A 27556-nucleotide genomic window follows, 5' to 3' on the forward strand; every position below is an offset into this window, starting at 1 on the left:
GCATCCCCACAGTCATGTGATCGTGATTAGGGTGCTTGGCAATTGGTGCACATTTACAACAGTTGCAGTGTCCCGCAGGCACGTGATCACCATTTGTGAATTTCACAGCTAGCTTCTGACAAGCATAGTCAACAGGGAAACTGGCAGGAAGTTGTAAGTCATAGTCATGTGATGTTGCCCTTAATGACCCGTGGTAATTCGCTTAACAACTGCAGCTGGAACTGTCGGGCGTGGTCATGTGATTTTTCAATTTATTTATTTATTTATTAAATTTATATGCTGCCCATCTCCCCCTTTATGACCACATCGCTTAGTGATGGAGTTGCCAGTCCCAATTGCAGTCAGTAAGTGAGGACTACCTGGTATTTACTATATTTCTGCACTGAATTTTCTTTTGTTATGATATTCTGGCTATCTATGGCCTTCAAGTCACCTCTTTCGGTAAATCCAGAAAAAATTGACTTGAGGCTTTCTCTCAGCTGTAGGATGTCATCTTTATTCTAAAATGCTATCATTATCAAACTGGACTTAGGGCATAATTCTGTAGACTTAGATTTCATATTTTGTCTTTTTGGACAGTAAGTTGCCTAAAACTGCCTATTTATATGCTCCGTGTCTTGATAAATGATAAACACAGAGCATATAAAGGCCTCTGAGATTCTTTTCTCTCAGATTAATCCTAAATTTTACAGTGCAGTACAGCTAATGTCTTTGATAGTTTGGTCACATATTATCGGCAGCCTTTTGCAAAATCTTGTTAGGAAGAATTAAAATATCTTTAATGAACGACAACTTTTGTTGGTTTGTGGCATGCTTGCTGAGAATGGTGGAAGTTGTAGTCCCAAAACATGTGCAGGGCACCATATTAGAAAAGAGTCTATGAACCTGAACTGATGTGCTTAGCTGTTCTAATTGTAGTGATTAAGCCTTTGGTTCAGATTTCACCTTGGCCATAATATCACTTCATAAGTACACCTTTCCTTCTGAATCTCCCTTCATGTATAGTGATAACAATTTTGCTATTGTTGCAAGGGCTGTTGAGATGATACTGAGTCAATTAAATAGACAAAAAGTGTTATGTTAATTATATTATATGAAGAGAAACAATATACAAAGGATACAATAGATGTTGCAATTATATTCAGATGTAGCCTGTTTCTATTTGAGTTTCTTTTTAAAGCTATAAGTGCTGTGCCACTATAATTTTGAGATAGTGAGAATTATGAGAATTTGTGGAGCTTGTGATTGGAATTCTTGTCCTATTAATGCAGAAGCTAATAGTTATGCACTTTGCCTCTGTAGGGAATGATCTTTTTCTGGTTGCAGTGCATGAATTGGGTCATGCCTTAGGCCTTGAGCATTCCAATGACCCTAGTGCTATTATGGCTCCTTTTTATCAGTACATGGAAACACACAACTTTAAGTTACCCCAAGATGACCTTCAAGGAATTCAGAAGATCTATGGTAAGATAAATTCCACATCCCTTCCCATAACTTCAGACAGTTATTAGTAGTTAAATATACAGAACCAGTATTGTGATTGTGAAGAGCTGGGGTGTTTCTCACATTTGTTTAATGAAGTTTACTATGGGAAAATTATCTGTTAAAATAATTTCAGCCTTTTTATTACCAAGGATATTTTATGGGGTAAGGCCTAAGGCATTCATTTTGCCCCTTAAATTGACCTTAACCCCCTCAGAAGAAAATATAGTTCTGAAATTTTTACCCATGCCTGCTCTGTGTTACTAAGGGTCTCATGTCCCCCTTGAGTTCTCCACCACTGAAGTAAAGGCATGACTTTGGGAAAATGCTCAGGCATTTCAGACATCACTTTCACTGTTGAATTTAAACGGTCTCTTTAAAAGTATTCTATTTTGATATGAGATTGTGTTCCTTCACTAAGTGTTCCTTCACTAAGAAATGTGTAGCAGTTACTCACCTATTGAGCAGGCTGCAAATGGAGGTTCCCTCTATGAATGCATCAGTTGTAGGGAAATGCCATTTTCTCAAGCTAAAACAAGCTGTTCCTGGTAGCATGCCCTTTTCACCACTATGGCAAGGACAACTGCTGAGAGTACAAACCGTAAAGTAGAATGCAGCTACTGAAATGTCCCAAGCATCTGTTGACCAGCATATATGATGTTACAGGTAGCAAGCTTAGAGTCCTCTTTCCTTATCTCATACCTGTGCCAACATTATCCAAAAAGATTTTTAGATTGCATATGCCAGCGACACTCATGCCAAAAGGAATGTACTTTCAGTCTAAGCCTTTATAGTGCCACTCCCCACAGGGTTTCTTTCCCAAGACTGCATTTCTATTTCTTGATCCTTTCTCTCCTTTTCTTCCTGTTTTCATGTAATTACAAGGAGTTCCCTCTCAAGTATTAGAACAATGTTCTCCTTCAAAATAGCAATGAAGAAAAGAGCAACAAAAAAGAAAAAAGGAAGAAAAACTAAAAAAAGATCAAGAACTACAGCTTTCACTATACAGGAGTAGAATATTCTGTTGTCACCATGCATTGTATCAAATAACCTCTGTGTAGCAAATTGTTGAAGTCTGCAGGTAAAAGGCTGGAGGCCCCAAACATTGCCTCCAAAAAGCCCATTGGGTCTTCAAACCCTGGTCCTGCCTCCTGCTTTGGAGTAGTGGCCTCAGTGTTTCTCAACCTTGGCAACTTTAAGATGTGTGGACTTCAACTCCCAGATTTCCCCAGCCAGCATGGGGAATTCTGGGAGTTGAAGTCCACACATCTTAAAGTTGTCAAGGTTGAGAAACACTGAGTGGCCTGGTAGTTTCTGTTACTATCACTTATCTCCCAGAGAGCCTTCACCCACCTGGCACCCACTTTATAAGCCCAGTCCAGTGTATTTGAGAGATAGGTCTCTTCCACCATATGTTGCCTTTTTGCTGAAGTTTTAAAAAAAGCATTCTAACTTTAAATATATAAAACTGCAAATATTCCATGGAAGAAGATAAATTACAGAACTGCCCAGATCATGGCAATACAACACCTGGGAATTCAGTTAAAAAAGAAAAATACAAAAGAAATATAATACTCTGGATATACCACAAATTTATCTTTGTATGCTATAAGCAAAGCACTCTTGCCCACATCTCTCTGCTAGTATCTCCACATCTCAGTGCCCTCAGTCCATCCAAAATTATAATTGAATAACAGCTTGCAGTGCCATGGCACTTCTAACTTGCAATAGTGTGCAAATGCACTGCCAGGTTGTAGCAATAAAATATAAACATGTCCCTTGAGCGTTGGAGTGACACATAACCCAGTAAATATTTTCTCCACGCTTGCAAGAAAATAATAAAGGGCCTTAATTTTTTTGCTACTTTTTCCCAAGCCTCATCCACATGTGATCTGCAACACGTTCCACAGCAACCATAAAAGGGTTGCATCCATTGATAGTTAAACTAATAACTGAAGCATTTTATGTAGAAAAATCCAATACTGTTGGTAGATTATATTACCCAAAAGCATGAGTACAATTTGCTGTAGGACACTGAAGATTATATTGCAGTTTATAGTAAAAGGAAATCTTCTGATAAAATCTTTAGAACGACATGCTCAGGCTTTCTGACAGTGTTTAATGTGTTGGGGAAAATATTCCAACTGCTTTTTGGTTTTCCCCCTTCCTTTTTGCTTAGGTCCACCTGCTGAACCACTGGAACCCACCAGACCTTTACCAACCCTTCCTGTCCGCAGAATCCATTCTACTTCAGAAAGAAAACATGACAGACATTCCCGGCCTCCTCGGCCCCCTCTAGGAGACAGGCCTTCTGCTCCAGGCAGCAAACCCAACATATGTGATGGAAATTTCAATACTGTGGCTCTGTTCAGAGGAGAAATGTTTGTTTTCAAGGTAGGAAGAACTATTCTGTAAGTGTGGTTTTCATTAACTTCTATATACTACGAATGAGCATATAATTAATTGCGTGTCAACCAAGTCATTTGCATTGAATAATAAATGGCTCACAGTGAATTTGTTTGCATTCCTTGTCTGAGGAAGTGACTATGATACTTTAATGTAGCAGGTGACACAATGCGTTTCCTTTACAAATATTTAGATAACTTAAACCATTTTTAATCTAGGATAAGTATTTTTTTAAAAAAAATTTCCAAGCATATGCTGTGTTCTGCTTTCAGTATTTTTTTGATCTAGCAGCTTTTTCTGCCTTTGGGGACTCTAGTGCATGTGAAGAGTTCTTCTAACTGATAGTGGTTCTATTTCATAAATGGGGCCTAGGTATGTCCAGGGGCATGAGGATGGGTTTTGTAGCAAGGCGAGTATTTTCATAGCCTTTGACATTTTGCTCTGCAAACATGAGAAGTAATAATGTTATGATTTTGTATTAATTTTATGAAATGGGTTAGAGGGCATTTGGACTAGAACCAATCCCTGATATCCCTCAGAAGAACCTCTATTTCCAAAATAATTTCTCACTTTTTAGTGATTTTCTTATTAAAATGTTTTGTACCAAATAATATTTTTTAAAATCAGAATGTTAGCACTGTTACAGAACAAAGGACCACAATGTGATGAGTTTAGTACCACTGAAAGCTTCTCATATCAAATTGTTTACGGAAATAGAAACAAGTTTGCACATTTTTCTGTGTGATGTGGGAAAACAAGGTAGTAGCATTAATCCTATCCAAAAGTGCAAACATTTTAGTGGTACTCTAGATCTGGAATCTATATCATAATATGTAAATCTGCTGAGCAAAGCAGGATGTATCATTAAGCTGAGTAAGCTGTAGTCTCTAAATGGATTCCCTGCATTGGTTTAATTGCGGAAAAGGAATGTGATTGCTGCTTCTTTAAAATGTTCTCTTGAACCGAGCAGCTGGTTGTGTACCACAAGACAGAAACATTGGTCATGTCCTCAAGTAAAGATTACAGATCTAGAATGTCAGCAGAATGGCCAGTGGCTACATTGAATGAGATGGTAACCCAAGGTGCTAACATTTCTGATTGTTGCATGTTTAATGTCTCCACTGTGTCCTTTTAAAATCTTTTAAGAACACTCCAATGTGTTCTTTTAAAAATCCTCTCTATATAAAGAATTAACATTAAAAGGCATACACTTTTCTTTTTACTGCATTCAAACAATATTTGATGTTAGTACAGTAAACTAGAGATACATTTTAAAAAACCTAACCCTAGAAGGGGAGAAAGGTAAAATTATGACTTTTAGCTGAATTGTAGTAGTGTCATTTCTGGGCTCAGTCCAAGGGGCAAGTGTTAGCTTTTGAAGCTAACATCCACCTGGCGTGGATGTTCTTTCTTGCATGCACTGCTGCATATTCTCTGGCCTCATGAAGTTACCCATGGAGCCACCAGCTTAGAGCATCCTTCCCCAACTTGGTGATTCTTCAGATCAGTTGAACTACATCTTTTAAATTTTAAGCCAGTATAGCCAAGAGCCCTACTGTCTGGAAAAATATGGAACATCTAATACACCTGGAAAGCAATGGATTGGGAAGTGCTTTTCTGGTAATGGCAGCCATCTTGAGCAATACTCAAGTAACAACTATTCTTCAGATCAACTATTCATCAGGCCAGGTCAAAGAATGCACCTGGGTGTTACACTCAATTTTTTGAGTTTTCCAAGTGCTGCAAGAGTAGGGAATGGAGACTAATAATAAAATGTCACTAGAAGGCAAACAAAATCTTTGGACTTGGGGGCGTGCTTAGGAATTAGTGAGTGCTTTAACCTTGCAGAAGTTTTAAGTATCCATTTTGTACCTTCACACCCATTGGAAAAATGAACTTGCAAGGCTCCCATTTTATTTCTCCAAATCCTGAACTATCTCCCAAAATGAGCAAATATTTTGGCCTACTCACTTGTGCAGTCTGCGAGTCATTCATCCACTTTACCCCAAACGACTTGGCTCTTCAGAAACAACTGAGAGTTAAAAACCATTTGTTAATGTTTGAGTACTATTTTTATAAACGTGTTGTTGTTTCTTTGTGTTTTTATGGTTTATGGTTTTTTTATGTCTCAAATACAGGTTTTTAAATTGTTTAATATTGTAAACCCTTTTATTGCCTTATATCCTGTTCTGAATTTCATGTTTTTAAATAAAATAAATGGGAGTGGGAGAAAATTTATGCATTAGTTGATGCTTGATTTGGATATATTTTTAGATTATAGAAGAAGGAAGGATAAGATTTGGGATGGTTTTCTTTTGGAAATCAATGTTATCAAGTAATCGGTGGGGGGAGGGAAAGACCGGAGCCAGGAGCTAGTTCTATTATTAGATAGAGTGAGAAAGCATGTCTTAATCCTTTTACTTCCAGGGAAGGGGAGAGGTATTTGTATTAGAAATAATCCAAGTACCTGATAATGTAAGTACCTCTCTGCTTTTCTGGAAGTAAAGTTCTACTTGTGCCAAAATAACTTGATTGGCTTTGGGTCCTGTGCATCTCACCCTGCTGCTGTGCCTCAGATAGCAACATGTATTACAGTGCTATTTTAAAGAAGACAGTAAAAAACCTGGCTTCACTCTTTTGTTACCTCTTCCTGGAATCTGAAGCATAATCCTAGGAGGCAATTTTTCTTTTTTAGGACCGCTGGTTTTGGCGTCTCCGTAACAGTCGAGTGCAAGAGGGTTATCCCATGCAAATCGAACAGTTCTGGAAAGGGCTCCCAGCAAAAATTGATGCTGCCTATGAAAGATCTGATGGAAAATTTGTTTTCTTTAAAGGTATTTTTTAAACATTTTATCAAGTAAACACAAAGAGTTCTAACATAATATATGCATATCCATCAAATCAGCAAGAGATGCTAGCACATATTGAAAACTTGGTCTTAATACATTTTCATTCAGTTTTTCACCTTTGATGATTTTTGAGCACTCCGGGGATTATAGAAGGTTAATCACTCTAAAACATAATTGTAAAACATATACATAAGAAAACATATATGTAAAATGTTATTTTATCATCATAGAAATACATGTATTTATATGTATATTGTTTCCTTTTAACTTCAAAATTTCAGAACTGGGCAATACTTTATAAACATCTGTGAGAAACATAATTGGCTAAGTCTTTAAACCTGCAGTCTCCTCCACCATTGTTGCTGGAGGAACAACCCCATAACTAACAATTTATCAAGGAAGGTATTGTCAAAGGCTTCTGTTTGTATTTCTCTGGCCTTTTCAGGCTAAAACTAGTTTTCTTTGTTTTGTTATATTAAGCTATGTCTCAGAGAACCTTCAGTTTTCCAGAAACTGCTGTCAGTTTGGTGTCAATCTGCCACCTTTTTAAAATATTGTTTGTATAGTATGATAAGCTTGAAAGAGTAAGGTAATGGGAAAAATAAGTAGTGTGTGTTGCCTTGCAAAATTTGGAAGAATGCTGAATTGGGAAAGGCATAGATCATGAATTAAGGCATTCAATTCCCAAAATGCTCTGCTGTAAAGTGGAACTGTGTAGAAAATTCTGGCTAGTTTTGAGTCAAAACTGAGCAGTGCTCTCAGGGTAGAGACAAAAAGGATTAATGGAAGCAAGTTTTGAAAGTGAAAAAAGCAGGGATTGTGCGAACCACTAGAAACATCCTGAGAATTATTCTCTGAATTGTTTCAAATAATTAGTGAAAAGCAAGGATGTGAAGACATTAGAAACATTATGCATTCTTTTGGTTAAAAAAGCCCCCTGCAAACACTACATTTTAATAGAATTTACATTTTTAATTTGATTACTTGAGAGGTAAATAGTGTTTTACCTGAAAAAGTGACAGTGTTTCCCCTGTAGCAGTGCCTGCCCTCTGGAACGAGGTCCCCCCGAGATCCGAATGGCCCCAACTCTACTGTTGTTTAGAAGAGCCGTGAAGATCTGGCTCTTCACCCAGGCCTTTGGTGAGGGGGAGTGAGACCCCTTGCTTCATCATGCTTGCCATCTTTTATCTTTTACGTTTTATTGATTTTATTGTAATTTCTTTGTTTGATTATTGCAACGTGCCCAGAGTCGAGAGTTGGGCGGCATACAAGTTTAATAAGTTGTTGTTGTTATCATTATTATTATTTAGAAAACTTGGTGATGTTCAGATGTTTTTATCAATCCTGGAAGCATAGGCAAAGTGTCCTTATTGTTAAGTATTTTTTAAAAAATCTATTCTTTAGATAATAATTCTGAGAGAGAGATCATCTTTAGTCCATATTTTCATTAACTTTCTGAATTGTGGATTATTTTCCAGAAAACCTTTAAAATTTCCAACACATTGCAGTCATATAGTAAACTTTGTGGAAGGCAGTTTATCAACTGCAATTTGATATTGCCCAATAGATTAAGCTCTCTGGGTGATTCATCCATCAAAAAACCCTTTTGAGTCAGATAAGGAAATCAGTGAAACATTATTGCCTGCTATTTTCTGAACCTGTAGGATCAAAACAACAAAAAAAATCCAGTTAATGATTTTATTAGCTCTCAGTAATTGTGTATAATGTGTGTTCTTTCCCTTCTCATATCTAGGAGATAAGTACTGGGTTTTTAAGGAAGTGACAGCAGAACCAGGGTACCCGCACAGCCTAGTGGAGTTGGGCAGCTGTCTTCCCCGGGAAGGAATTGACACAGCTTTACGGTGGGAACCTGTAGGTAAAACCTATTTCTTCAAAGGAGATAGATACTGGAGGTACAATGAAGACAAGAGAGCCACAGATCCAGGCTACCCCAAGCCAATCACGGTGTGGAAAGGGATTCCACAAGCTCCACAAGGGGCTTTTGTCAGCAAAGAAGGCTGTGAGTATGAACGCGTGGCATCTGTTTCAGTAGCATTTCATGTCTGATTTTTTTGCTAAGCAAAGCACTTGGATTGCCATGACTGAGCAGTCATAAGAGTGCAGGGACACATGCTAATAAGCAGATACCTGCCTAGGCAGTACATATTCTGTTCCTGGAAAATTTGGCTAGGCTTCTGCTTCATTGAATCCTGTATTTCAGCTAGAAGTTCGATTGATTTCATCAGTGAGCTTTCCTCTGACCTTAATAAATGGATGCTTATTCCTATCCTCATTTCCCAAGTTCTTTCTCATGCAAATGAAGCAAATGTAATTTTCTTTATGTAGGAAAACCTAAATAATTGTTTCTTTTTACTCTTTCTTCTGAAGTATGGCTAATCTTGCCATATACAGAGTTTTCTGTTTTATCTCCACTCCTTAGTATGCAGACTTTCTATACCCTGACTGCAGCAAAGCATTTGACGAAGTACTCCATGACATGCTGATTAATGTGACAAGCTAGTTAAGTATGGGCTGAATTGTAGGACAATTAATTGGAGTTGAAAACTGTATTGTGTTCCAAACTGTGTTCAAATTTGTATTCAGAGAGTGCTCAGGAATAATTTGGAGTTGGAGAGATGTATTGAGTGGGGTGTCACAAGAATCAGTTTGGGGTCCTCTACTTTTCAATATTTTATTAATTATTTGGTTGAAGACATGAGAAAATGCTTATCAGATTTGCAGATGATACAGTATTGACTGCAGTAGCTAATCGTCTAGAGGACAGAAATAAAATTTAAGATTATGCTGATAAATTTGAGAAATGGGCTGAAAGTAAAAATAAAGTTAAAAAGTTAAAGTTAAAAAGACAAGTTCTTCACTTAGGAAGGAAAAATCAGATGCAGATGTATAGGATGAGGGATTACCTGCCTTGCTAACAATACTTCCAAAAAAGATCTTGGAATTATAGTTGATTGCAGACTGAATATGAACCAGCAGTATAATGTGGCTTGCAAAGAAGACAAATGCTAGGCTGTATCAAAGAAACGCAATTTCCAAATCATAAGAAGTAATCATTCCACTCTGTTCTGCTTTGGGTGGGCCCCACTTCAAAACTGTGTCCAGTTCTGGACAGCAATTTGTCTGAGAAACTTTAATTTGGATTCCTATACACAATGGCCTAAATGACTGATTCCAGCTCTATGATTCTAGTAGTCGTGAAAGGAGTAATTTCTGCTTTCTTTTTCAGTTTATACTTACTTTTATAAAGGTAAGGAATACTGGAAGTTTGATAACCAGAGGCTGACTGTGGAGCCAGGGTACCCTAGGTCAATTCTCAAAGACTGGATGGGTTGCAACCAGAAGGAAGTTGAACGAAGCAAAGACCGACGCCTCTCTCATGATGATGTTGATATTATGGTAACTATAAATGATGTGCCTAGCACCGTTAATGCAATTGCAGTTGTGATCCCCTGCATTTTATCTCTGTGTATCCTTGTCTTGGTATACACAATCTTCCAGTTCAAAAATAAAGAGGTTCAGCAAAGTGTGACATACTACAGAAGACCTGTGCAGGAATGGGTATGACAAGTTCAGTAGCTCATTTGGTTCATGAGATGATGATGATGATGGGCTGCAGACATTAGAAGGTGGTTTGATGGATAGCCTGCCAAACAACTTCTTCAAGAGGCGTAAATGAGTCAGAGAATTCTGGGATTGAAAACAAAAACAAAAATCAACTAAACCCAGGTGGCCTTGCACTGTAGAGCCGCTTTCCTTCTGACTGCCTCAGTGCCGTGTGTCTTAGTGTGACATATTTGACCAACCCACTCAGTGAGTGTTGGGAGACCTCAAGAGGAGTTTGCTTCAACCTTTTTTCAATTCACTTGAGCAATCTTCTTCAGTGCCCTCTTTTAAACCCAGCATTTGCCAGTGTAGCCAACCACCTATTGAGTCTTTTTTTCTACACTTGCCTCATAAAAAAAGGACAGTTCTGTGGGCCACAAAAGGAACATTTCAGTACCTTTTGAAGAGGACATTCTGAGGCTTAGTCATTCTGAAAGATTTTAATTTATTACAGGATCCAGGCAATTACCTGAATACCATTTTTTCCAATACCTGCTGGTCAGATGTTTTGTACATTCATGGTAATGTCTCCACTCTTCAACAACAGACACAAAGAGCTCTTAGGAGGTAATTTTGTGTAGACCACAACTTCAAACAGCTCTAAAGTCATTTCAGATCACCAAAACTAACAGAAATGAAATTTCTGAATTCAACTAGTCTGCAAGACTAAGAAATTGAATTTATAAACACTAATGATGTGAATGCAGACCTTAATGATCTTGTTTTTAATAACTTGTCATGTAATAAATATTTAAATGTCATATTACCACTATTTTAAGTTGGCAACAATAAATTGTTACCATTATAAGATGAAATGTATGCTCCATGATATTTTCAGCCATTTATATAAGTGAAAATAAATCACATATGCATTAGAATAGTAAAATGTGTGGGCAAGTTTGCAATGGGAATTTTGGTTTGCAATGATGGAAGGGGTGACATAAATCAGGAAATTAATGTTTTAAGTTATTTTAAAGCTTGTAATTTTAAAATTTGGCAGTGTAAATAAGTCACTGTTTACTGGCATCAGTATATTTAAATAGGAGAATAAGGGGTGCAAAACATGATTAAGGGGAGATTGAGAAAGGCCTTCAGAAGATTAGGGTTTGATAGGGCCTTGCCTATCAACCTCCTTGGCTTCACCTGAAGCCTGCCCACCCCCAATCTTCCCATGGCCTGCCTTCCCCTACCTCACCATAGCTGTTGCAGCCAATGTCCAGAGTTTCAAGCACAGCATAAGGGAAGTAAGAAAAGGAAGGTGCTGAGTTCAATGGCTAGGACGGCACATAAGCCAAGTGGAAGAGGATGGGAAAGAAGAGCAGGCACATCAGCCTTCCCCTGTTTACTCTTCCAGTAGGCCCCCTCTGGATTTTGTCTCAGCCAAAACCCAGAACCATAAAATTGCTGGTTTCAGTTCTGACAACTGCAGCCACTCACAAAGGTTTGGCAGAACTTATGAGGCAGTTTCAGGTTCAGTACAAAATATTTTCTGTTTTGTGCATGCCCCTTAAAAAGGCAATTGTAAACATGGGTGTGTTGGATCCAATCCATGAAAGAGTATGGACAAAAAGTAATATTTTTGCTGCTTTCTCTTCCTAAAAACCCTGCCTCTTCCAAAGGAATGCTGAATGGACTATGTTATGGATTATGGGAATCTCCCCAAGTGACATAACGATTTATGTGAGCAGACTTCCCACACATGGAAGGTACTATGGTCCTCTCCTCAGAAGATCGTTCTCGCTCCTGCAAGAAAAGTTGAACTAGATAATGGCTATACAATGCCAATTCTGTCAAGAGAATGGGAATATACAGTCCATTAGCAGAGTGAGGGTTGTTTCCAGATTTTGTGATTCTCTAAGCAGATCCACTGAAATCAAAGTGGCAATTTTTTAATCAATACAAATCCGTTGCTTTCAATGGTTCTACTAGGCAATAACAACATAAAGGATGGAAAGGTGCAGCTTTTCCAAATTCTCACTGATTCTATTCTGTAAATCCACTCCAAGCTATCTTTTTTCAGCTGGGCTCAGACACAAGGCCCAGCTAGGGAAAATGATTGAAAATGATTCAAAAGAAAAGTTAAAGAAAACAGATGACTATGGTAAAGATTAAACACTCAAACTATTTCCCACATAATTATTACAAGGGGAAAAAACAACAACAACCCCAGAGCAGAGAGCTAGTTTCTTTTTGAAATAGATAATTCTGTCTCAACCCCTGGAAACACTGGAATTAGTAAATGTTATACTAGTTTATATTTATGTTGTAACTGAGAACATACTAATTTAAGAAAGAAGTCATGCACAATTTTAAATGAAATATATTTTATACTTTTGATATTCTGAAAGTCCAGTAAAGCCACACTATAGGATTGTAAAGCACTTCTTTAATGATACAGATTAAAAGGCATCTCAGAATCCATGGTTTTTAGAGCATGTTGACTTTTAGCCATGGGCTACAATAAACTTTTTGTGCATTCAACATGAAATGCAGTATAGAATGGATGTGGTAGTACTGTGCTATTAATATTATGTACCAAAATGAGCTATGAGCACATCATCAACTCATGCACAATATGACAGTGAAAGACAAGTTGATAGCACATATGCATTTTCAGTCCTAACAGTCAAGGTTTTAAGCCACTTAACTGCACTGTTGCAAAGACCTTTTAAAGATTTGGGCAGAGTAACATCTATTTATGTTGCAAATGTGAATCTTGGTTTTATGCTTGATTGTTTATAATGATCTTACTGTACCCACATGTTATCAAGCAATCTTTCAATACATTTCTAGACTTGAATGAACTGATCTAAACATAGCTTCTACTTTGGAATTAAGCCAGTTGAGACTTAGAAAAAACCATAGAAAATTCTTCATAGAAAATTAAGAACCAGCTTAACTGTTATTTCTTTAAACAATTTATAAAGTGGGTGGGATTGAATTTGGTCACTGAGAAGCCAAAGATTCCAAAGTTCACCAGGCTCAAACTAGTAGGGTTACTAGAACTGTGTTTCTGTTGTTTTCCTCCTTTCTCAGCTTGATTTTTTTTTTTAAATCCTCCCATTGGGTTTAATGCAAAGCTATTAAACTACACTGTTGGTTAATGCAAATTTATGCTGATCTGATATTGCTTGGAGATCAAGGGTCTGTACTTCCTCTCTCTCCTTTGATATTGGGAGTAGTGTTATCAAGTGTTTTCATGGTGGCTAGGATAGCACTGAGAGGTCACATCTCCCACTTTCAGAATCCAGGTGTGTTGAGAACTATTGCTGTAATTTCTAGAAATGGATACACTTAGTCTGAAGCCTTACATCAAATAAAGTAATACTCTGTGTACTATGCTCATGCTTGGTTTATAGTATGAACTCTGTTTAGATTGTTTCAGCATTTGTCTCCTTTGGATCAAGTAGGATTTAACAGGCATTTTCTGACTTCAGCACTGATATGAAAAGGCCTCCTTGCATATATGTCCTGAACTAGCAGCTAAACTTTTCTTCAATATTATTCTATCAATGATCTTGTATTATTTTCCCTTGTATTATTAGTTTTTGGGCCCAGATTAAAGTTTGGTACAATAGCTTGATTAGTTCCTAATCTGATTATGTGGTATAACCACAGCTATACTATAATACAGCATCTAAGTTGATTGGCAAAAGTACTGCCATTACCCCTTTCACAAGCACCCAGAGTGGATGGGCCAAGTACTTAGCCTATCTTATTTTTATGGAGAGGGACTGAGGGAACAAAATGGATGCTTTAAGACTTGCAGAGGTTTAGGGCACCATTAAAAACACTGGAGAAAAAAAACCACCTTGAACAATGGAAGCCTGAACTCAATAAGAATATGCACCTTGGCATGTCACACAAACCAGATTCAGCTGTTGAGTCAAAAAAAAGTTGTGCACCCCTGCTGTAATACAAATCAAATACTCATGAGATCAAAGACCAATACATTTATTGAAAGTATCTGTTATCTTTTCCAAAGGGCTACAATTTTGTCTAATTCATTCTAAAATAAATGTCTGTCTGTACCACATCATTAAACTCTTTAAAATCCATTGGAAGGCTGATTATCTCATTAATGGTCCAGGAAATCTGTCAGTTTCTAAGATGCAAGTTCACTGTATTTACTGCAATGAAGTTTATTTCTGTTTACTACCATAACAAAAATATCAACTTCTCAGTTTACTGGCATAGCTTTCTATGTATATTCCACAAGTGCCAAATGATAGAAATAATGTCTGACCCTATATATTCCCACTTAAAAGTGCAGACATTCCCAGGGTTACGTACAATGAAACCTACCCAGACTTCAATTTGATACAGCTCTTGCTATTTCAAGTCTAACTCAAAGTCTATACCAATTATTTCAAGGATTAAAGTTTATTAAAGCTTTAACTTGACTGTGTTGCTATCATAAAATCTCCCCAATTCCAAATAAACTAACTGCAAGAACTCCTATTTTTGTGCACAACAAACATTGTAACTGTAGCTTTAAGACATAGGAGCAATATATCCTGATATTAAAAGATAAGCATGAAGGCAACTATCAGAAAAAATACCTTTCAATTTAAGTCTATTATTTCCTCTGACAGAAAAAGACTTTCCATTAAACAACAAATACTCTTTGGCTTTTCAGTGACTTCACATATGGACAAACAAGATTCCATGACCATTCCCCTCCTAGAAAACATAAATTCTTTATTGAATACTTGGCTTTACTGAAATGTTCCATAGTTTCTTTCAGCCCCTTAAATTATTTTCTGGATATAGAATGATCCATGATAGTTAACATGAGGATCTAGCTATGTTAATCTGGTCTTACTGGCTATGTGAAAGCTATCTTGAAAAGTTCCAGACTGAAACAACACAAACACCAATCACTTTTGAACAGAAAAGATAGCATTCTTCAGGCAGCATTCTGGTGAATAGTGTGAAAAAAAAATTTTTTTTGCTTAATTCATTATTGCACGTAATAAGTTCTAAACATCATCTCATGAATAAATGAAAGCAAAAGAACACATTAACAAAATAAAGGGACATAATGATTTTTTTTTCTTATTCAAACCTTGCTTGCCAAAGAGAGTTTAGAATAATATAGTTTTGAAAAAGTGATTGTGGTAGAGATCTCCTTCTTAGACTGGAGGGACACTAAACAGAGGATTTACTTCAGTGAGCAGTCAAGATCAGAATCTGGCATTTCATTCCTGCAGTGTTTCTGCAGGCAAGGAGCATATTATGTCAAGCTATAAAAGGAAACAGAAATTATTATTAGCAAAAAAACATACTTGAAGGGCTCCAGCTTTACTTTCATGCTTGATCTCTAAAAATCAGACAAGGTCCAATTGACAACCAGTACCCCAAAATGAAACTACGTGAGATGTATATAAAAACTTCAGCCACACAGTTAGGAGATAACTATTCTGTGTACAGAAATGGTAGGTTATTAATGCAATACAGGTAGTCCTCGCTTATGATCATTCTGTTGATTGCCCTGTTTAGTCATGGTCACATGATATCTTGCTTAGTGCCTGCATCGCTTAGCAACAGAGTTGTCAGTTCCAACTGTGGTCATTAAGCAAGGACTACCTGTAATAATAAACAATGCTGAACTATTTCTGCCCAGTTAACCTGATGTATCGTGTAAATGCCATTTCCTCATTACCTTTTCACCTTCCTAAAAGTCAGTGATTAAGCACAATGTGATCTTACGGGGAGCAGATCCAAGCAGGTGGAAGAAGGGAAACACATCTGCATGTTTATTAATGAGAAAGTGGTACAGGTAGTCTTCAAGTTATGACTATTTGTTCAGTGACCGTTTGAAGTTATGATGGTGCTGAACGAAGGGACTTATGCCCGGTCCTTGAAGTTCCAGCTGCTGCAATGCCCCCGCAGTCACATGAACAAAATTTGGGTGCCTGGCAACCAGCTCGCACTTATGACCAGTTGTAGCGTTCTGGGGTCATGTGATCACCATTTGCGCCCTTTCCTGCCAGCTTCCCCCAAGCAAAGTCAATGGGAAGCGGGCAAGGAAGCTCATACGTTACTGGGGTAAGTCTCCCCACCTTTCTTTGCTTGCACACACCGTGCCCTTCTCCCCCCCTCGCTCACATGCACCCCGTGTCCTCTTTCCCCAGCCTCCCTGTGTTTGCACACACGTACACACATACCCTGCACCTTCTTTCCATAGCCTCCCTACGATCACACACATGTACCCTGCACCCTCTTTCCATGGCTTCACTGCAACTGCAGACATGCATGCACATACCCCATGCCCTCTCTCCATAGCCTCCCTGCGACTGCACACACACAACCCCCCATGCCTCTTTCCTTGGCCTCTCTGCGAATGCATGTACCCTGACCCTCATTCCCTGGCCTTTCTGAGGTCACGCTGCACCAACTACCTCCTCTCCTGACTCACATGTGGCATGGCTTCTGCCACCCCCCTGCAGCACTCCCTTGCTTCTTACCTGCAACCCCCTCTGCTTTCTGCTTAACAAGCCACATGTCTTGGGTTATAACAACAACTGGAACTTCCTGGATTGCCATTGTTAAGCGATGTGGTCATGTGATGTCGTGCTTTACGACACCATCTCTTAGCGACAGCAATCCCAGTCCCAATTGCAGTCGTAACTCGAGGTCTACCTGTACTATACATCTTCTCAGAGTGCTGAATCCCTTGGAATTTACAGAAGGCTGTAAACACATTAAGACTATTGAAGAAAGCCATTATAAGTATAGTTGTATTCCAGCTACCATCCATCACTAATAATTTTTGAAAGTAGATTAAAGTTTGACTCACCTGTCAACCAAAGAATCTCTCATAGTAGTAGCAATGGTACTTGGCTGTGCTTCATTGAGTTTGAAGACACTCTCAATAACAGATAATTCTGTGCTGGTTGTGTCCAGGCCACAGAAGGCACACCAGTCATTCACAACCATTCCAGCCGCAATTACCTCACTGCCACGATTAACAGTTCCAGCCTGGTAAGAAAGATAGCTAGTTGCCTAAGAAATTCTTTCTCATGCATACTATTAGCAATCCCTGCCTAAGGCTGCATGAATATGAACCCTATTTGTAACTAAATAGATCAGAGGACCAAACCTTCAGCAGGCATGCATGATATTCATGACGTTCAACAGTCATCATACTGGCAGTTTTCTACTATTGTCCAAACCATGCATTATGGCTTGGTGTTATGAACCCAGCAACTCTGGCTTATTAAACAAATCATGGTTACAATAAACCATAGCTCAGCAAAATGTATGAACCACAATTACCATCATTCCCACTAGATGTTTCACATGCTATTTCATACAATTAACACAACTATACTAGACATATTTCTCAATGTCTTCCCACTGGAATTGTTCATCCAAATCTTCACTGCTCCTAATTTTATGGTTCATTTAGGATTAGGCTTCACTAAGTCATGTATATTTGGAAATAACTGGTTTGCTATCTATTTCTTTATGCGGCAAGGACCACACAATATTATCTAATCCAAAAAGAAGTCGAAGGGAAAAATATTGAAACAATTAGAAACAACTGTAGTAAGTGATCTCCTGTTTTGAATTAGCCAAGCTATAGTGGCATATTGAGGGGTGAAACTCTGGATGAGTACATCTCCAATGCAAAATCTAGTTATAAGATGTTAAAATCCTATTCTGTAATTTGGTTCATGATATAAAGAAACTGAACACTCCAAGACTTGAACAGAAAAAATATTTACCACAAGGGGTACTTGTAACAATGAGGAAAGCTCATCCTGGTCTTCTATAGAGGTCTTAGGGTGTACCAATCCTCCTTGGTTGCTGAACGCACAGTAACTTCCCACAAGTGCCTGGTCTGCTATTGTCTGTCTGAATACTTCCACTTTTAGTACATCAGCTAGAATCTCTTCTGTCTCCTGTAAAAAAAAATTGACATTTAAAATTAGGGCTGTTACAACACATTTATCTGATTTCAAGTGATCATCATTACACTTTCATTGTTTTTAACCATAGAACTTCAACACTATTAAACATAGCCAATGTTTTTTATTGTTAGCAAAATAGCTTTAATTAGTTCATCTTGAAATGAAAGACATTTGCAACAGTCAGAATAAAAAGGTATCTGTTTCATAATGAACTGGAAGGAACAGACTTTGCTGTCCAACCTAAAATGGTGCCCTTGAAAGGTTGCTGGGGAAGAAAAAACTAACTGAAATGCATATTTAGTAGCAGAACTCAATTAAATCTTGTAAACCTATTTCAAAAGATTTTGAATCTTTAGATTGCTAAAATATGAATTAAAAGATTTTAAAGTCCCATCAACTGAAAACTGTATTATATCTAGATATCCTTAAAATCCAGATAATTTAGTCTCCCTTTTCCTCCTAGGTAGTTACTATTCATTCCAAAGAATGAGATTTCTTCAGTACTTTGCACACCAGCCAAATGTTACAGCAACCTGAAAACAGGATGCCAAAATAGAGATACGGCAGCTGGCATTAAAAGCACTTCTAGGAAGTCCCTAACTTAAATAAAATTTAAGTAACTGCCATATTTCCTGGTTTTATTCTATCAGTTTAATTATATTTCTAGGACTGCACCCAATGTCGTCACTCTTCAATTACTTGTACAACCCATTTTCATTCTAACTCAAATACCAAATCCAAAAGTTTGATTCTGCTCACACAAGCTATTCCATTATCAGGATCAGTTATGCTTTCACTAGTTGTTCTACTTGTGCAAGCTTCCAGCTGTATTTTTTTCAGTAACCTAACAATGGATACAACCTCCAATCACACCCTTCCAGTTCAGGTATACCAGAGAATTAGGAACAAAGTCACTAACCTGAAGAATATGATCACTTCTCCAAAAAGGATTTCCTACATAATAAGCCACCATACATAGTGACTTGTCCACAAGGGCAGATGTGTTTACATTTGACTATTTTATATTCATTGCATACTCCTAATGTCTAATGTGTTATAATTCAAAGATCAAGTAATTATGAGATGTGATCACATAAATAATGACTGAGATAGTAACCAACAGGACATGTCAGTGAAAACAAGACAGAAAAGGCTGATAAGGACATTACTATGCTGTCCATTTTCCTCACTTTTTATTTCCCTATTCTTTTATTCATGTTCTTTCAAGCTTTTCTGTGACTTCACACCTCAAACCTTACAGCAAAGCTGTTTATCTGCATGGTTAGTATACCAGGTGCCTGGGGATAGAGTGTGTGTGCAGGGCTTGCCTTTGTGCTTCCTAGTGGGTCACCTCAACATAATTAGTCTTCTGCAGCTCACGCTGGAAGTGAGGTTGATTCAGCAGAGGGCCTGCAGGCTTCAGTGAGGGGTAAGCCCAGTGCTGACAGACACTACCCACAGGCACTCTGCTTGCTCAGCCCAGTCTTCCCCCTGTAAGGCCTTGTGAAGGGTCAGCAGCTGCCCCAGCCGGGTGCACCCTTCCTCCTGAAGGAGCAGCTTCAAAGATAATTGACTGGGCCTCCCCCAGTCAATTCTTCAGAAGTGCTTCCAATGTGAGCTGCAGAGCATGCACTGCACCTCTTTGAAACCCTTGTCCCTTCACTTCCTCCAGTTCTGCTGCCACCCCAAACAGCACCTCCCGCACAGCCACCACCTTCATCTGGGGAGCTGCTGCCCCTCCTGCCTTGCCTGGCAATGGAGCGTGCTGCACCTTGCTGTCCTGTCCTGCTGCGTTCTGCGGGTTATTACTCCTCATGCTGGCAGCAGAAGACGTGGCTCCTCTGCCTGCATTGCTGCCCTGCCTCCTCCGCTGACTCCATCTTGCTGCCTCCTCCCTGGCGAGACCTGGCAAGCTCCCTTCCACAGACAAGGCTCTATCGCCCAGCTGCGCTCACCACACACAGCTCAGGACCGCGCCCTCAGCCAGCATGTGGATCCTGGGCCAGAAGTGGGAGGAAGAAGATGGCAAAGGTCAGCTGGGGGCAGGGGATGGCAGGGGTAGGAGGTGGAGTGCAGGTTGGCCAAGATGGAGGGGTAGATAGGGGGGTGGGGTGAGTTGAAGCAGAGGCAGTTCACGCAGGGCAGGAAAATGTGACTATGGGACACTGTAACGGTTGTAAATGTGGGCTGGTCGCCAAGTGCCCAACTTTTGATCATATGACCATGGGGGCGCTGCAATGGCCAGAACTTCAAGGACCGGTTGTAACTACCATTCATTCAGCGCCATCGTAACTTTGAACGGTCGCTGGATGAATGGTCGTTAAGTAAGGACTACTTGTATAGCAAATGTTGAATAAAAAATGTTTGGTAAACTTTTGCTAAAGATTAGTTAGTGCAAACAGCATGTTTAGTATTAAAAGATTCAGATTTTGACATTTACTCTGTCAATGTCTGGGTGGGCAAGTGCTACGTAGTCGTTGCATGCAGTGACATTGCCCAAAGCAGAAAGACGTTCTTCCACCCTCTGGATTCGCACTGAGTCAGGAAGGCAGTTTCGGATATGCTGAAGTTCCTGGTCTGTAGTATTGTTTGGGACTAATAACCCATGCCTGTTACCTAAAAGTATAGAAAAAATTGCCTTCAATTCCTGCCCCCCAAATTCTATGCCATAAAACAATGACCCAGGACCAGAAATAAGAAACAATGAATCTAATTCAATGTTCTTTAAAAGTATCTGACCTATGACGGTTTACAGTACTGCCACAGACTTGGTTTCCTACCAAAATACATCCACAACACAAATACAAGCATATATTATAGAAAAATGGCAACACTCTGCCTACCTAGTCACCTCTTCCAATTCCACTACTACCTTCAGGAATAAAATTCAATTTAATAAAAGTATCATAGCTGTCTAACAAGTTAGTAAATGGGAGTGGGCAACCATAATAAATTTAAATAAATAATAATAAATGGATTTCATTGGTTTTACTACATTACAAAAGAACATATTATTTCAATTATTAATATAAGATTTTGAAAATCTTTTAATCTTACAATAGATTAATGTAAGATTTTGAAAATAAATATGGCAGTTATGAGGAAACAAACCCCCTCATCCTCCATACTTTGTCTTTATAGGCACTTAGGTAGGCAGCTCCTCCATCTTCCTGAAACTGTAGCAAGTGACACAATGAAGAGCTCATAGGCTAAATCCAAATTATATGAATGGATTTCCCTTAACATAAAACTTTGACAAATACAACCCCGTAGTGTTAATGTTAGTGTTTCAATTCTGGAGCCTGGTATCTTTACTAAATTGTAAACAAAAACTTTTAACTTTTAAACATTTTTTAATGATCTCACTCAAAAGCTATCAGAATAAAAATGTATTGTACTCAGCAGTACATTTAGACTTTATAACTGAAGGGTGCAATAACAGCTTGCCTTCCTTCTCTGAAATATTACAAAAAGCACAGATAAAAATAAAAATTACTTATCAAATAAGTTAAGGCTAAAATGAGATAAGAATTTTGCATTTTAAGGGAAACTCAAATAATCTATATGAAGAACGCAGCTCACCCACACACATTCTGCCAATGATGCGACATCCAGCAATAGAAGCATGAATTACAGGAATGGTGTCAGAAAGCTCCCCTTCGAAGACACTAAACACAACAATAAGATTTAAACATGCAAGGAAGATCATGAACTTCAGTTCAATTCAAACATGCTTGAAGAGCTACATTCCCAAAAAGTTTAGTAAAGGAATAACTTGCAGAGGAATAGTCTTACTGCCATCTTGTGACTTAATGAACGTATCCAGTATAGGATGAGTAAAAGAGCAGACCTTCACAGGTGCTGATCCCTGATATAGAAGTCAGTACTGGAGTGGTATTGGGGGCTCCCACATTGAAGTCTCCACTCGGCCATGGATGTCACTGGGTCATTTTTGTCTGCTTGGTTTTGCCCAACCCAACCTATCTCAAAGTACGCTTAAAGCAATAATCAGCAGAACGAAATAAGGCCCAGTCGTGTTCTTTCAGTATAAAGGAAGAGCCCTGCAGCCTTTCCCACTTATTCTTTAATGGCAAACTACAACCCAAGGAAGCTGCTGCAGTGGAGCAGAGAAGGGCCCTGATCCGGAAAAATCAAGGCGCGGCCTCTTCATTGCCTGTCGGATGACTAAAGCAAACCTGGGCCAGGATCCAGGAAGCGATCAGCTTTCAAAGAGACTCCCGAGGAGAGGAAGAGAAAGCAAGCCCGGCTTCTCTAATCACCTGTAGAAGCCCTCGGAGCCTCCAATGGCCACCAGACAGTAGGCGTTGGTGAGCTTCGCGAAACAGCCGATCTCGTTGTTGTTCTCGAAGCTCGCCCGGACCGCCATAACCATAAAAGAGCTGGCAAGCAGAAGAAATGGCAGAACGGAACACGAGGACAGGCCTCCACTCCCGTAGCCCGGAAACCGATAGTGACGTAATTCCGCTGGTGATGTCATCTCCCCTAGGCTTATGCTGATTGGACAAATACAGTCCACAGTGTATTGTCGAAGGCTTTCACGGCCGGAATACGATGGCTGGTGTGGGTCTTCCGGGCTGTGTGGCCGTGTTCTGCAAGTTTTGTTTCCTAACGTTTCGCCAGCACCCGTGACCGGCATCTTCAGAGGGCAGATTGCTGGCGAAACGTTAGGAAACAAAACTTGCAGAACACGGCCACACAGTCCAGAAGACCCACACCAGCCACAGTCCACAGTCTTACTACGGGCCGGCGTTGGATGTTGTTTTTCTCTTTCCCCGGAAGCTGTTCCCCACCAAATTGCGGAAAGATCTAGAATTTTTGACCGGTTTATGACGTAGGGCGGCAGGTTTGGGCTGCCAAAATCCGGACACCGCTGGAGGAGAGCAAAGAGTTGCGGCGAGAGTGGCCTGTATGTCTTGTCCGCCTGTGCTTTTGGCAGCTCTCAGAGACTTCGGGCGCGACCCGCTTCGGACGGCCAAGAAAGAGGAGGAGGATTAGGATTAGATTTTTATCCCGCTTTATATAGGCTGGGCTGGGCTGGGCTGGGCTGGGCGAGAGTGACTGGCCCGAAGTCCCTCAGACCCCTTAAGAGGCAGCCCCGCTGATTTCTGCTGGATCCTCGGTGGCCGTCGCTGCCTCTGTCCAACCGGGACAGCGGCTCTTGGTGGGGAGACTAAGGGGCGTCTTCCAATGCGGGAAGCAGCGAATTTTTTTGGAGAATCGCGCTAGGAGAATTGCCGGCACCAACAGTAGCGATGAGGTGGGGAGGAGGGAACATAATATTAATAGAGAGGAAAATGGTTTTGCATTCTGGTTGGTTGTACCTCACCGCTTTGTATCCGTAATGCTAGGCCGAAAAGTGAGTCTCGTGTTTCTGGTGAAAACTAGGACAGTGCTTCGGAAGTGAGACTTCGCCATCATAAAATATACTAATGTGAACTCGGGAAGTAATTATCTTAATGAGATCGTTTAATTTTTTTTCCTTATCTTTTTATTATTTTCTGTCTCCTTCATGATTACTCTCCATCACGACTACTCTCCAGGCAAAAAGGTGACTGACTGGGCCCTTGGCTCTGTCAGAGCGCCGCCTAGTGCAAATGCCGCCTGGCGCAAACCTTGGATAGGCCTGTTTGGTTTGGGTCTGCCTCCCCCCCACGCCCAGTGCCCCAGGCATTTTGGACTACGGATCCCGGGGACCTGATGTTATGACTTGTGGACATTGTAGTCCAGTGTTTTTCAACCTTGGCAAGTTTAAGATGTGTGGACTTCAACTGCCAGAATTCCCCAGCCAGCATGCTGGCTGGGGAATTCTGGGAGTTGAAGTCTACACATCTTAAACTTGCTAAGGTTGAAAAACACTGTTGTAGTCCAAGGTAGGGGATGGCATGTAAAGCTCAATATGAATCATAGGGACTTTCCATGATCTGCATTCAACAGGAAGGGAACTACTGGGCTGTTCCTAATGAGGCAGAATAATGTAGTGTAGCTGAATGACACCCATTTGCTGGATTTAAATTGCTGGGTTTTCATAACAGTAAACTAAAATCTGTTTGACTAGATTCTGGCTCAAATGTGCTGTACTAACTAAGCCATTCCAGAACTGAGGGCGCAGGATTGGGTTACAAATAGATGCTCTTTGTAGTTGGGGAGAATGTGTTGTATTTCTATAACCACAGTTTAGCAGTCTAGCTGGAGGGAGAGGTGTCTTTTATTCCTGATTGCCCCTTTAAATCAAAGAGTACATCATCTGCAACAGCTTCATAGCACAAATTACATCATTACACAAATGACATACATTGATGTAAATACCACAGGAATTTTGTTTTTTGCTTATGAAGTCCACTGCAGTACAGTCCACTAAGATTTTGCCGTAAACGCTCATATATCATATAGTACAACTGTCAAGTTGTGTTTGCATGATGCACCAAAGTACAAACTAGCAACTACTTTTTAGCTCGTTATACTGAGTAATAAGTTAATGGTTTAATGTATTATGCAGACCCACAGCATTGGTTAAATGAGTAACCATAGATAAATGTGTTATGTGAACATAGCTTCACGCTGCCTACAAATAAAAATTCACCCCATTCCTGGTAAGAGTTAAAATGAAAAAGAACAGAATGGATAGGATGGTCCATTAAGATAAAGGAAAGCTGATTTCAAGGCTAGATTAATTTTAAGTTAATAAGACTATAGTCTTAGGCCCTTAAGCTTTTAGATCAGGTATGCACAGCTTGTTTTGGGCCAAGAGCTGCACTTTGACTGATGTGTATCATGTGTATGGACTAAATTGGTTTGAGAGCATGGTCTTTAATTAGAATTGTTATAATGAATATAATTATTTTCCAGTCATAGGGCTGTGCGGTGCTTTAAAGTCTGTTTCAAAAGGATGCATTTGTCTGTAACTCTTTAAAGCAGCTATATTTTTTCCTATGATTGTACAGCAGTTGCAGAGGGTATCATGCAATCCTGGGACAAGACACAGCTATTTTAAAGAGTTGCAGACAAGAGATACGTTTTGGAATCATGTCCAAAGCACTACACAGTCCTTTTGTGTGTAGTTTGGTGACAGCTTTTAAGGCCAAATGTCACACCTAAGGTGTTGAGAGGCTTTGCACAACTATGTTTTAATCCTTTTAATTTCCAGTTTGGCTGTGCAGGAGCTATCTATGTGTTTTCTTTCTAAGATGGCACCCAGGTGACATGTCTATCCCTGAGGTCAAGTTTCTTTAGAGCTTCTTTTATGGTAGGGATGAACTAGCTGATGGGGGGATGAACTCTAGAATTTGGGCATGATTGTGGAGGGTCAGGTTCACTATGCAGAGCAGGAGGATGTAGATTGGAGACAGACTGTTCCCCTCACTGTGGGCTGAGAAGGGAGGGGGAGGACGGAGCACAGGGGCTTAGAATCTGCCCAGCTACTTGGTCCTTCTACAGTGAGCAGCAAAGGGGTAGAGGTTGCCAGAGCTTTGGCTGTGGTAGCTTGGGAAGGCAGCATCATTTGGGAACTGCCTGTGAACAGGCTGTGACTAGAGCTGAGTTGTTGGGTCAGGTCTGTTGGCAGGGGAGGTATGTAGTCTGGATGGGGCTTCATGGGTCCTTCCAGGGATCCTTCCAGGGACAAGAAGGGGCTGTGTGAAGCTACTGAAGTTCTGCCAGAATCATTGCTTCTTGGTAGGTTTGGATGCTCTCAATCTCTTTGCTGCCATCTAGTAGTCATCTGAGGCAGTTGGGGCTGGCTGGGGAATTCTGGGAGTTGAAGTCTACACATCTTAAAGTCAGAAAAGTTGAGAAATACTGATCTACAGTTTCACAGATCAGGTATGGTAGCCCTATATTAAAGAAAAAATGGCTTATTGCAGTGTGAACCCTATCTCTGAACTTATGATTTGGGAGGCAGGTTTGCTTTTACAAATAAGTCTGGAGAGAGTTAAATAGCACAGGCTGGAACAGACTATTCCGTTATGGAGCATGGTACTAGAGCAGCCATAAACTATGTATCGTTAAGAAGCACTGCAGTTTTAGTTGTAAGCAGAATGGCATATTGATACTGAAGAGCTCATTCTTCCTGCTGTTTTAAATAAATATTATTTATTTTATTTATTATTTAAATATTATTCAACTCTGATTCTAGGGAAATGCTCGAACAAAGTGTTTCAAAGAGACACCAAAGAATTTGAAGGCATGGCAACATATATTTGATAGCTGTTGGTACTAAAGAAACAGAAGAACTCTGCTTGAAAGCAAATGTTTTATTCCCTACCTAAGTCATATAAGTCATATGTAAGCAGTCACTATGAGCCTGTTTATTTGAAGACCAATACAAGTTCTGGTAGAGGCAATTTGGTGTAGTGGTTAAGATATCAGACTAGAGACTGGGAGACTGTGAGTTCTAGTCTTGCATTAGGCACGAAGCCAGTTGGGTAACCTTGGGCCAGTCATTCTCTCTCAGCCCTAGGAAAGAGGCAATGGCAAACCGCTTCCAAAATCTTGCCAAGAAAACTGCAGGGACTTGTCCAGGCAGTTGCCTGGAGTCAAAAACGGTCTTGAAGGCACACACACAAACACACAAGTTCTGGTAAGTGATAAAGAACCATACCTAAAACACTACCTCACTCGTTTAAACAAACCAATAATGATAAACAACTGTTAGGTTAGGAAATCTCCACTCAAGGTTTGCTTATGAAACTCTGAACTAGTTCAGTCTAGAATCTCTCCAGGCAGTTTTAAGCAACGTATCCATGGCGTGTTCCTTTTATTTTAGAGCAGACTTCTCCCCAGAAAGTTTCCCACTGTTTCCAAGACATGCAGAAAAGCTAGTCTGTATGTTTTCTACTCCACGATAAGAATTTTAATCTAATTGGTTATTTGCTGTTTCTTCTTCCTTCTCCTCTTCCCCATTCTTCTTTTCCCCATCTCTGTTTTTATTTTTTCTTCAGCTAGTAACTTGAAGAAATGCACAGCTCTGTGCTCCCATTCTGAGTCTATTCTTAATTCTCATTGTGGAATGCTCTTTAATGCTTTATGTAGAATGTACCAGGGAAGATTTCTTGATCTAAGAAGCATATTCCTTCTTGAAGAAGAGGTACAGAGTCTTGAATTAGCATCTTTATAGCTTGGAGGAAGATCAAACCCAGTTGGTGAAGTCCACACATCAAGCTAAATCATGCTGCTTTATTTTTTTTATAGCCTATCTTATTTGAATTTAGCTGCCATACTTTATTTGGTAGATGATAGTTAAAACAAACCATGACATAG

At 39.6% G+C, this 27556-nt stretch overlaps 2 protein-coding genes across 4 annotated transcripts in view; one reads left to right on the forward strand and one right to left on the reverse strand.

The window, feature by feature from the left end:
* The window catches only part of MMP24 (matrix metallopeptidase 24), a 61133-nt gene extending 49213 nt beyond the window's left edge, over positions 1-11920 (forward strand). For 2 of the 3 annotated variants that reach the window (XM_088154215.1, XM_088154214.1), the window contains 5 exons: positions 1303-1464; positions 3662-3876; positions 6584-6722; positions 8491-8757; positions 9985-10907. In XM_088154215.1, coding sequence (XP_088010341.1) covers positions 1303-1464; positions 3662-3876; positions 6584-6722; positions 8491-8757; positions 9985-10322 — 1121 coding nt within the window. In that variant the 3' untranslated portion in view covers positions 10323-10907. Of the gene's footprint in view, positions 1-1302; positions 1465-3661; positions 3877-6583; positions 6723-8490; positions 8758-9984 lie in introns of all 3 variants that reach the window. The other variant, XM_088154213.1, reaches the window with a different exon arrangement.
* Positions 11921-12725: 805 nt separating this feature from the next.
* EIF6 (eukaryotic translation initiation factor 6) lies at positions 12726-22743 on the reverse strand. Its single transcript, XM_007439325.4, has 6 exons — positions 22561-22743; positions 21863-21948; positions 20721-20896; positions 18095-18271; positions 17164-17345; positions 12726-15607 (listed from the first exon to the last, which is right to left on the reverse strand). Exons 1-6 carry the CDS (start codon positions 22671-22673, stop codon positions 15598-15600), a joined length of 744 nt encoding a protein of 247 aa, XP_007439387.1. The 5' UTR covers positions 22674-22743; the 3' UTR covers positions 12726-15597.
* Positions 22744-27556: the final 4813 nt, after the last annotated feature.

The sequence above is a fragment of the Python bivittatus genome, unplaced genomic scaffold (genome assembly GCF_059951505.1).
Source record: "Python bivittatus isolate LINGU-HERP-01145 unplaced genomic scaffold, Pbiv_v1 ctg000700_np1212, whole genome shotgun sequence".
In the NCBI taxonomy this organism is placed as follows: Eukaryota; Metazoa; Chordata; class Lepidosauria; order Squamata; family Pythonidae; genus Python; species Python bivittatus.

What these genes read in the sequence shown, in the direction of transcription:
- EIF6 (XM_007439325.4), bottom strand. Translation starts at nt 22,673, where the DNA reads ATGGTTATGGCGGTCCGGGCGAGCTTCGAGAACAACAACGAGATCGGC. An exon ending in CCCACCCAGACATTGACAGA is followed by an intron (nt 18,272 to 20,720) that starts GTAAATGTCAAA and finishes TTTTTTTTACAG; the next exon opens with GAGACAGAAGAGATTCTAGC. An exon ending in TGTTACAAGTACCCCTTGTG is followed by an intron (nt 17,346 to 18,094) that starts GTAAATATTTTT and finishes CTTTCTTACCAG; the next exon opens with GCTGGAACTGTTAATCGTGG.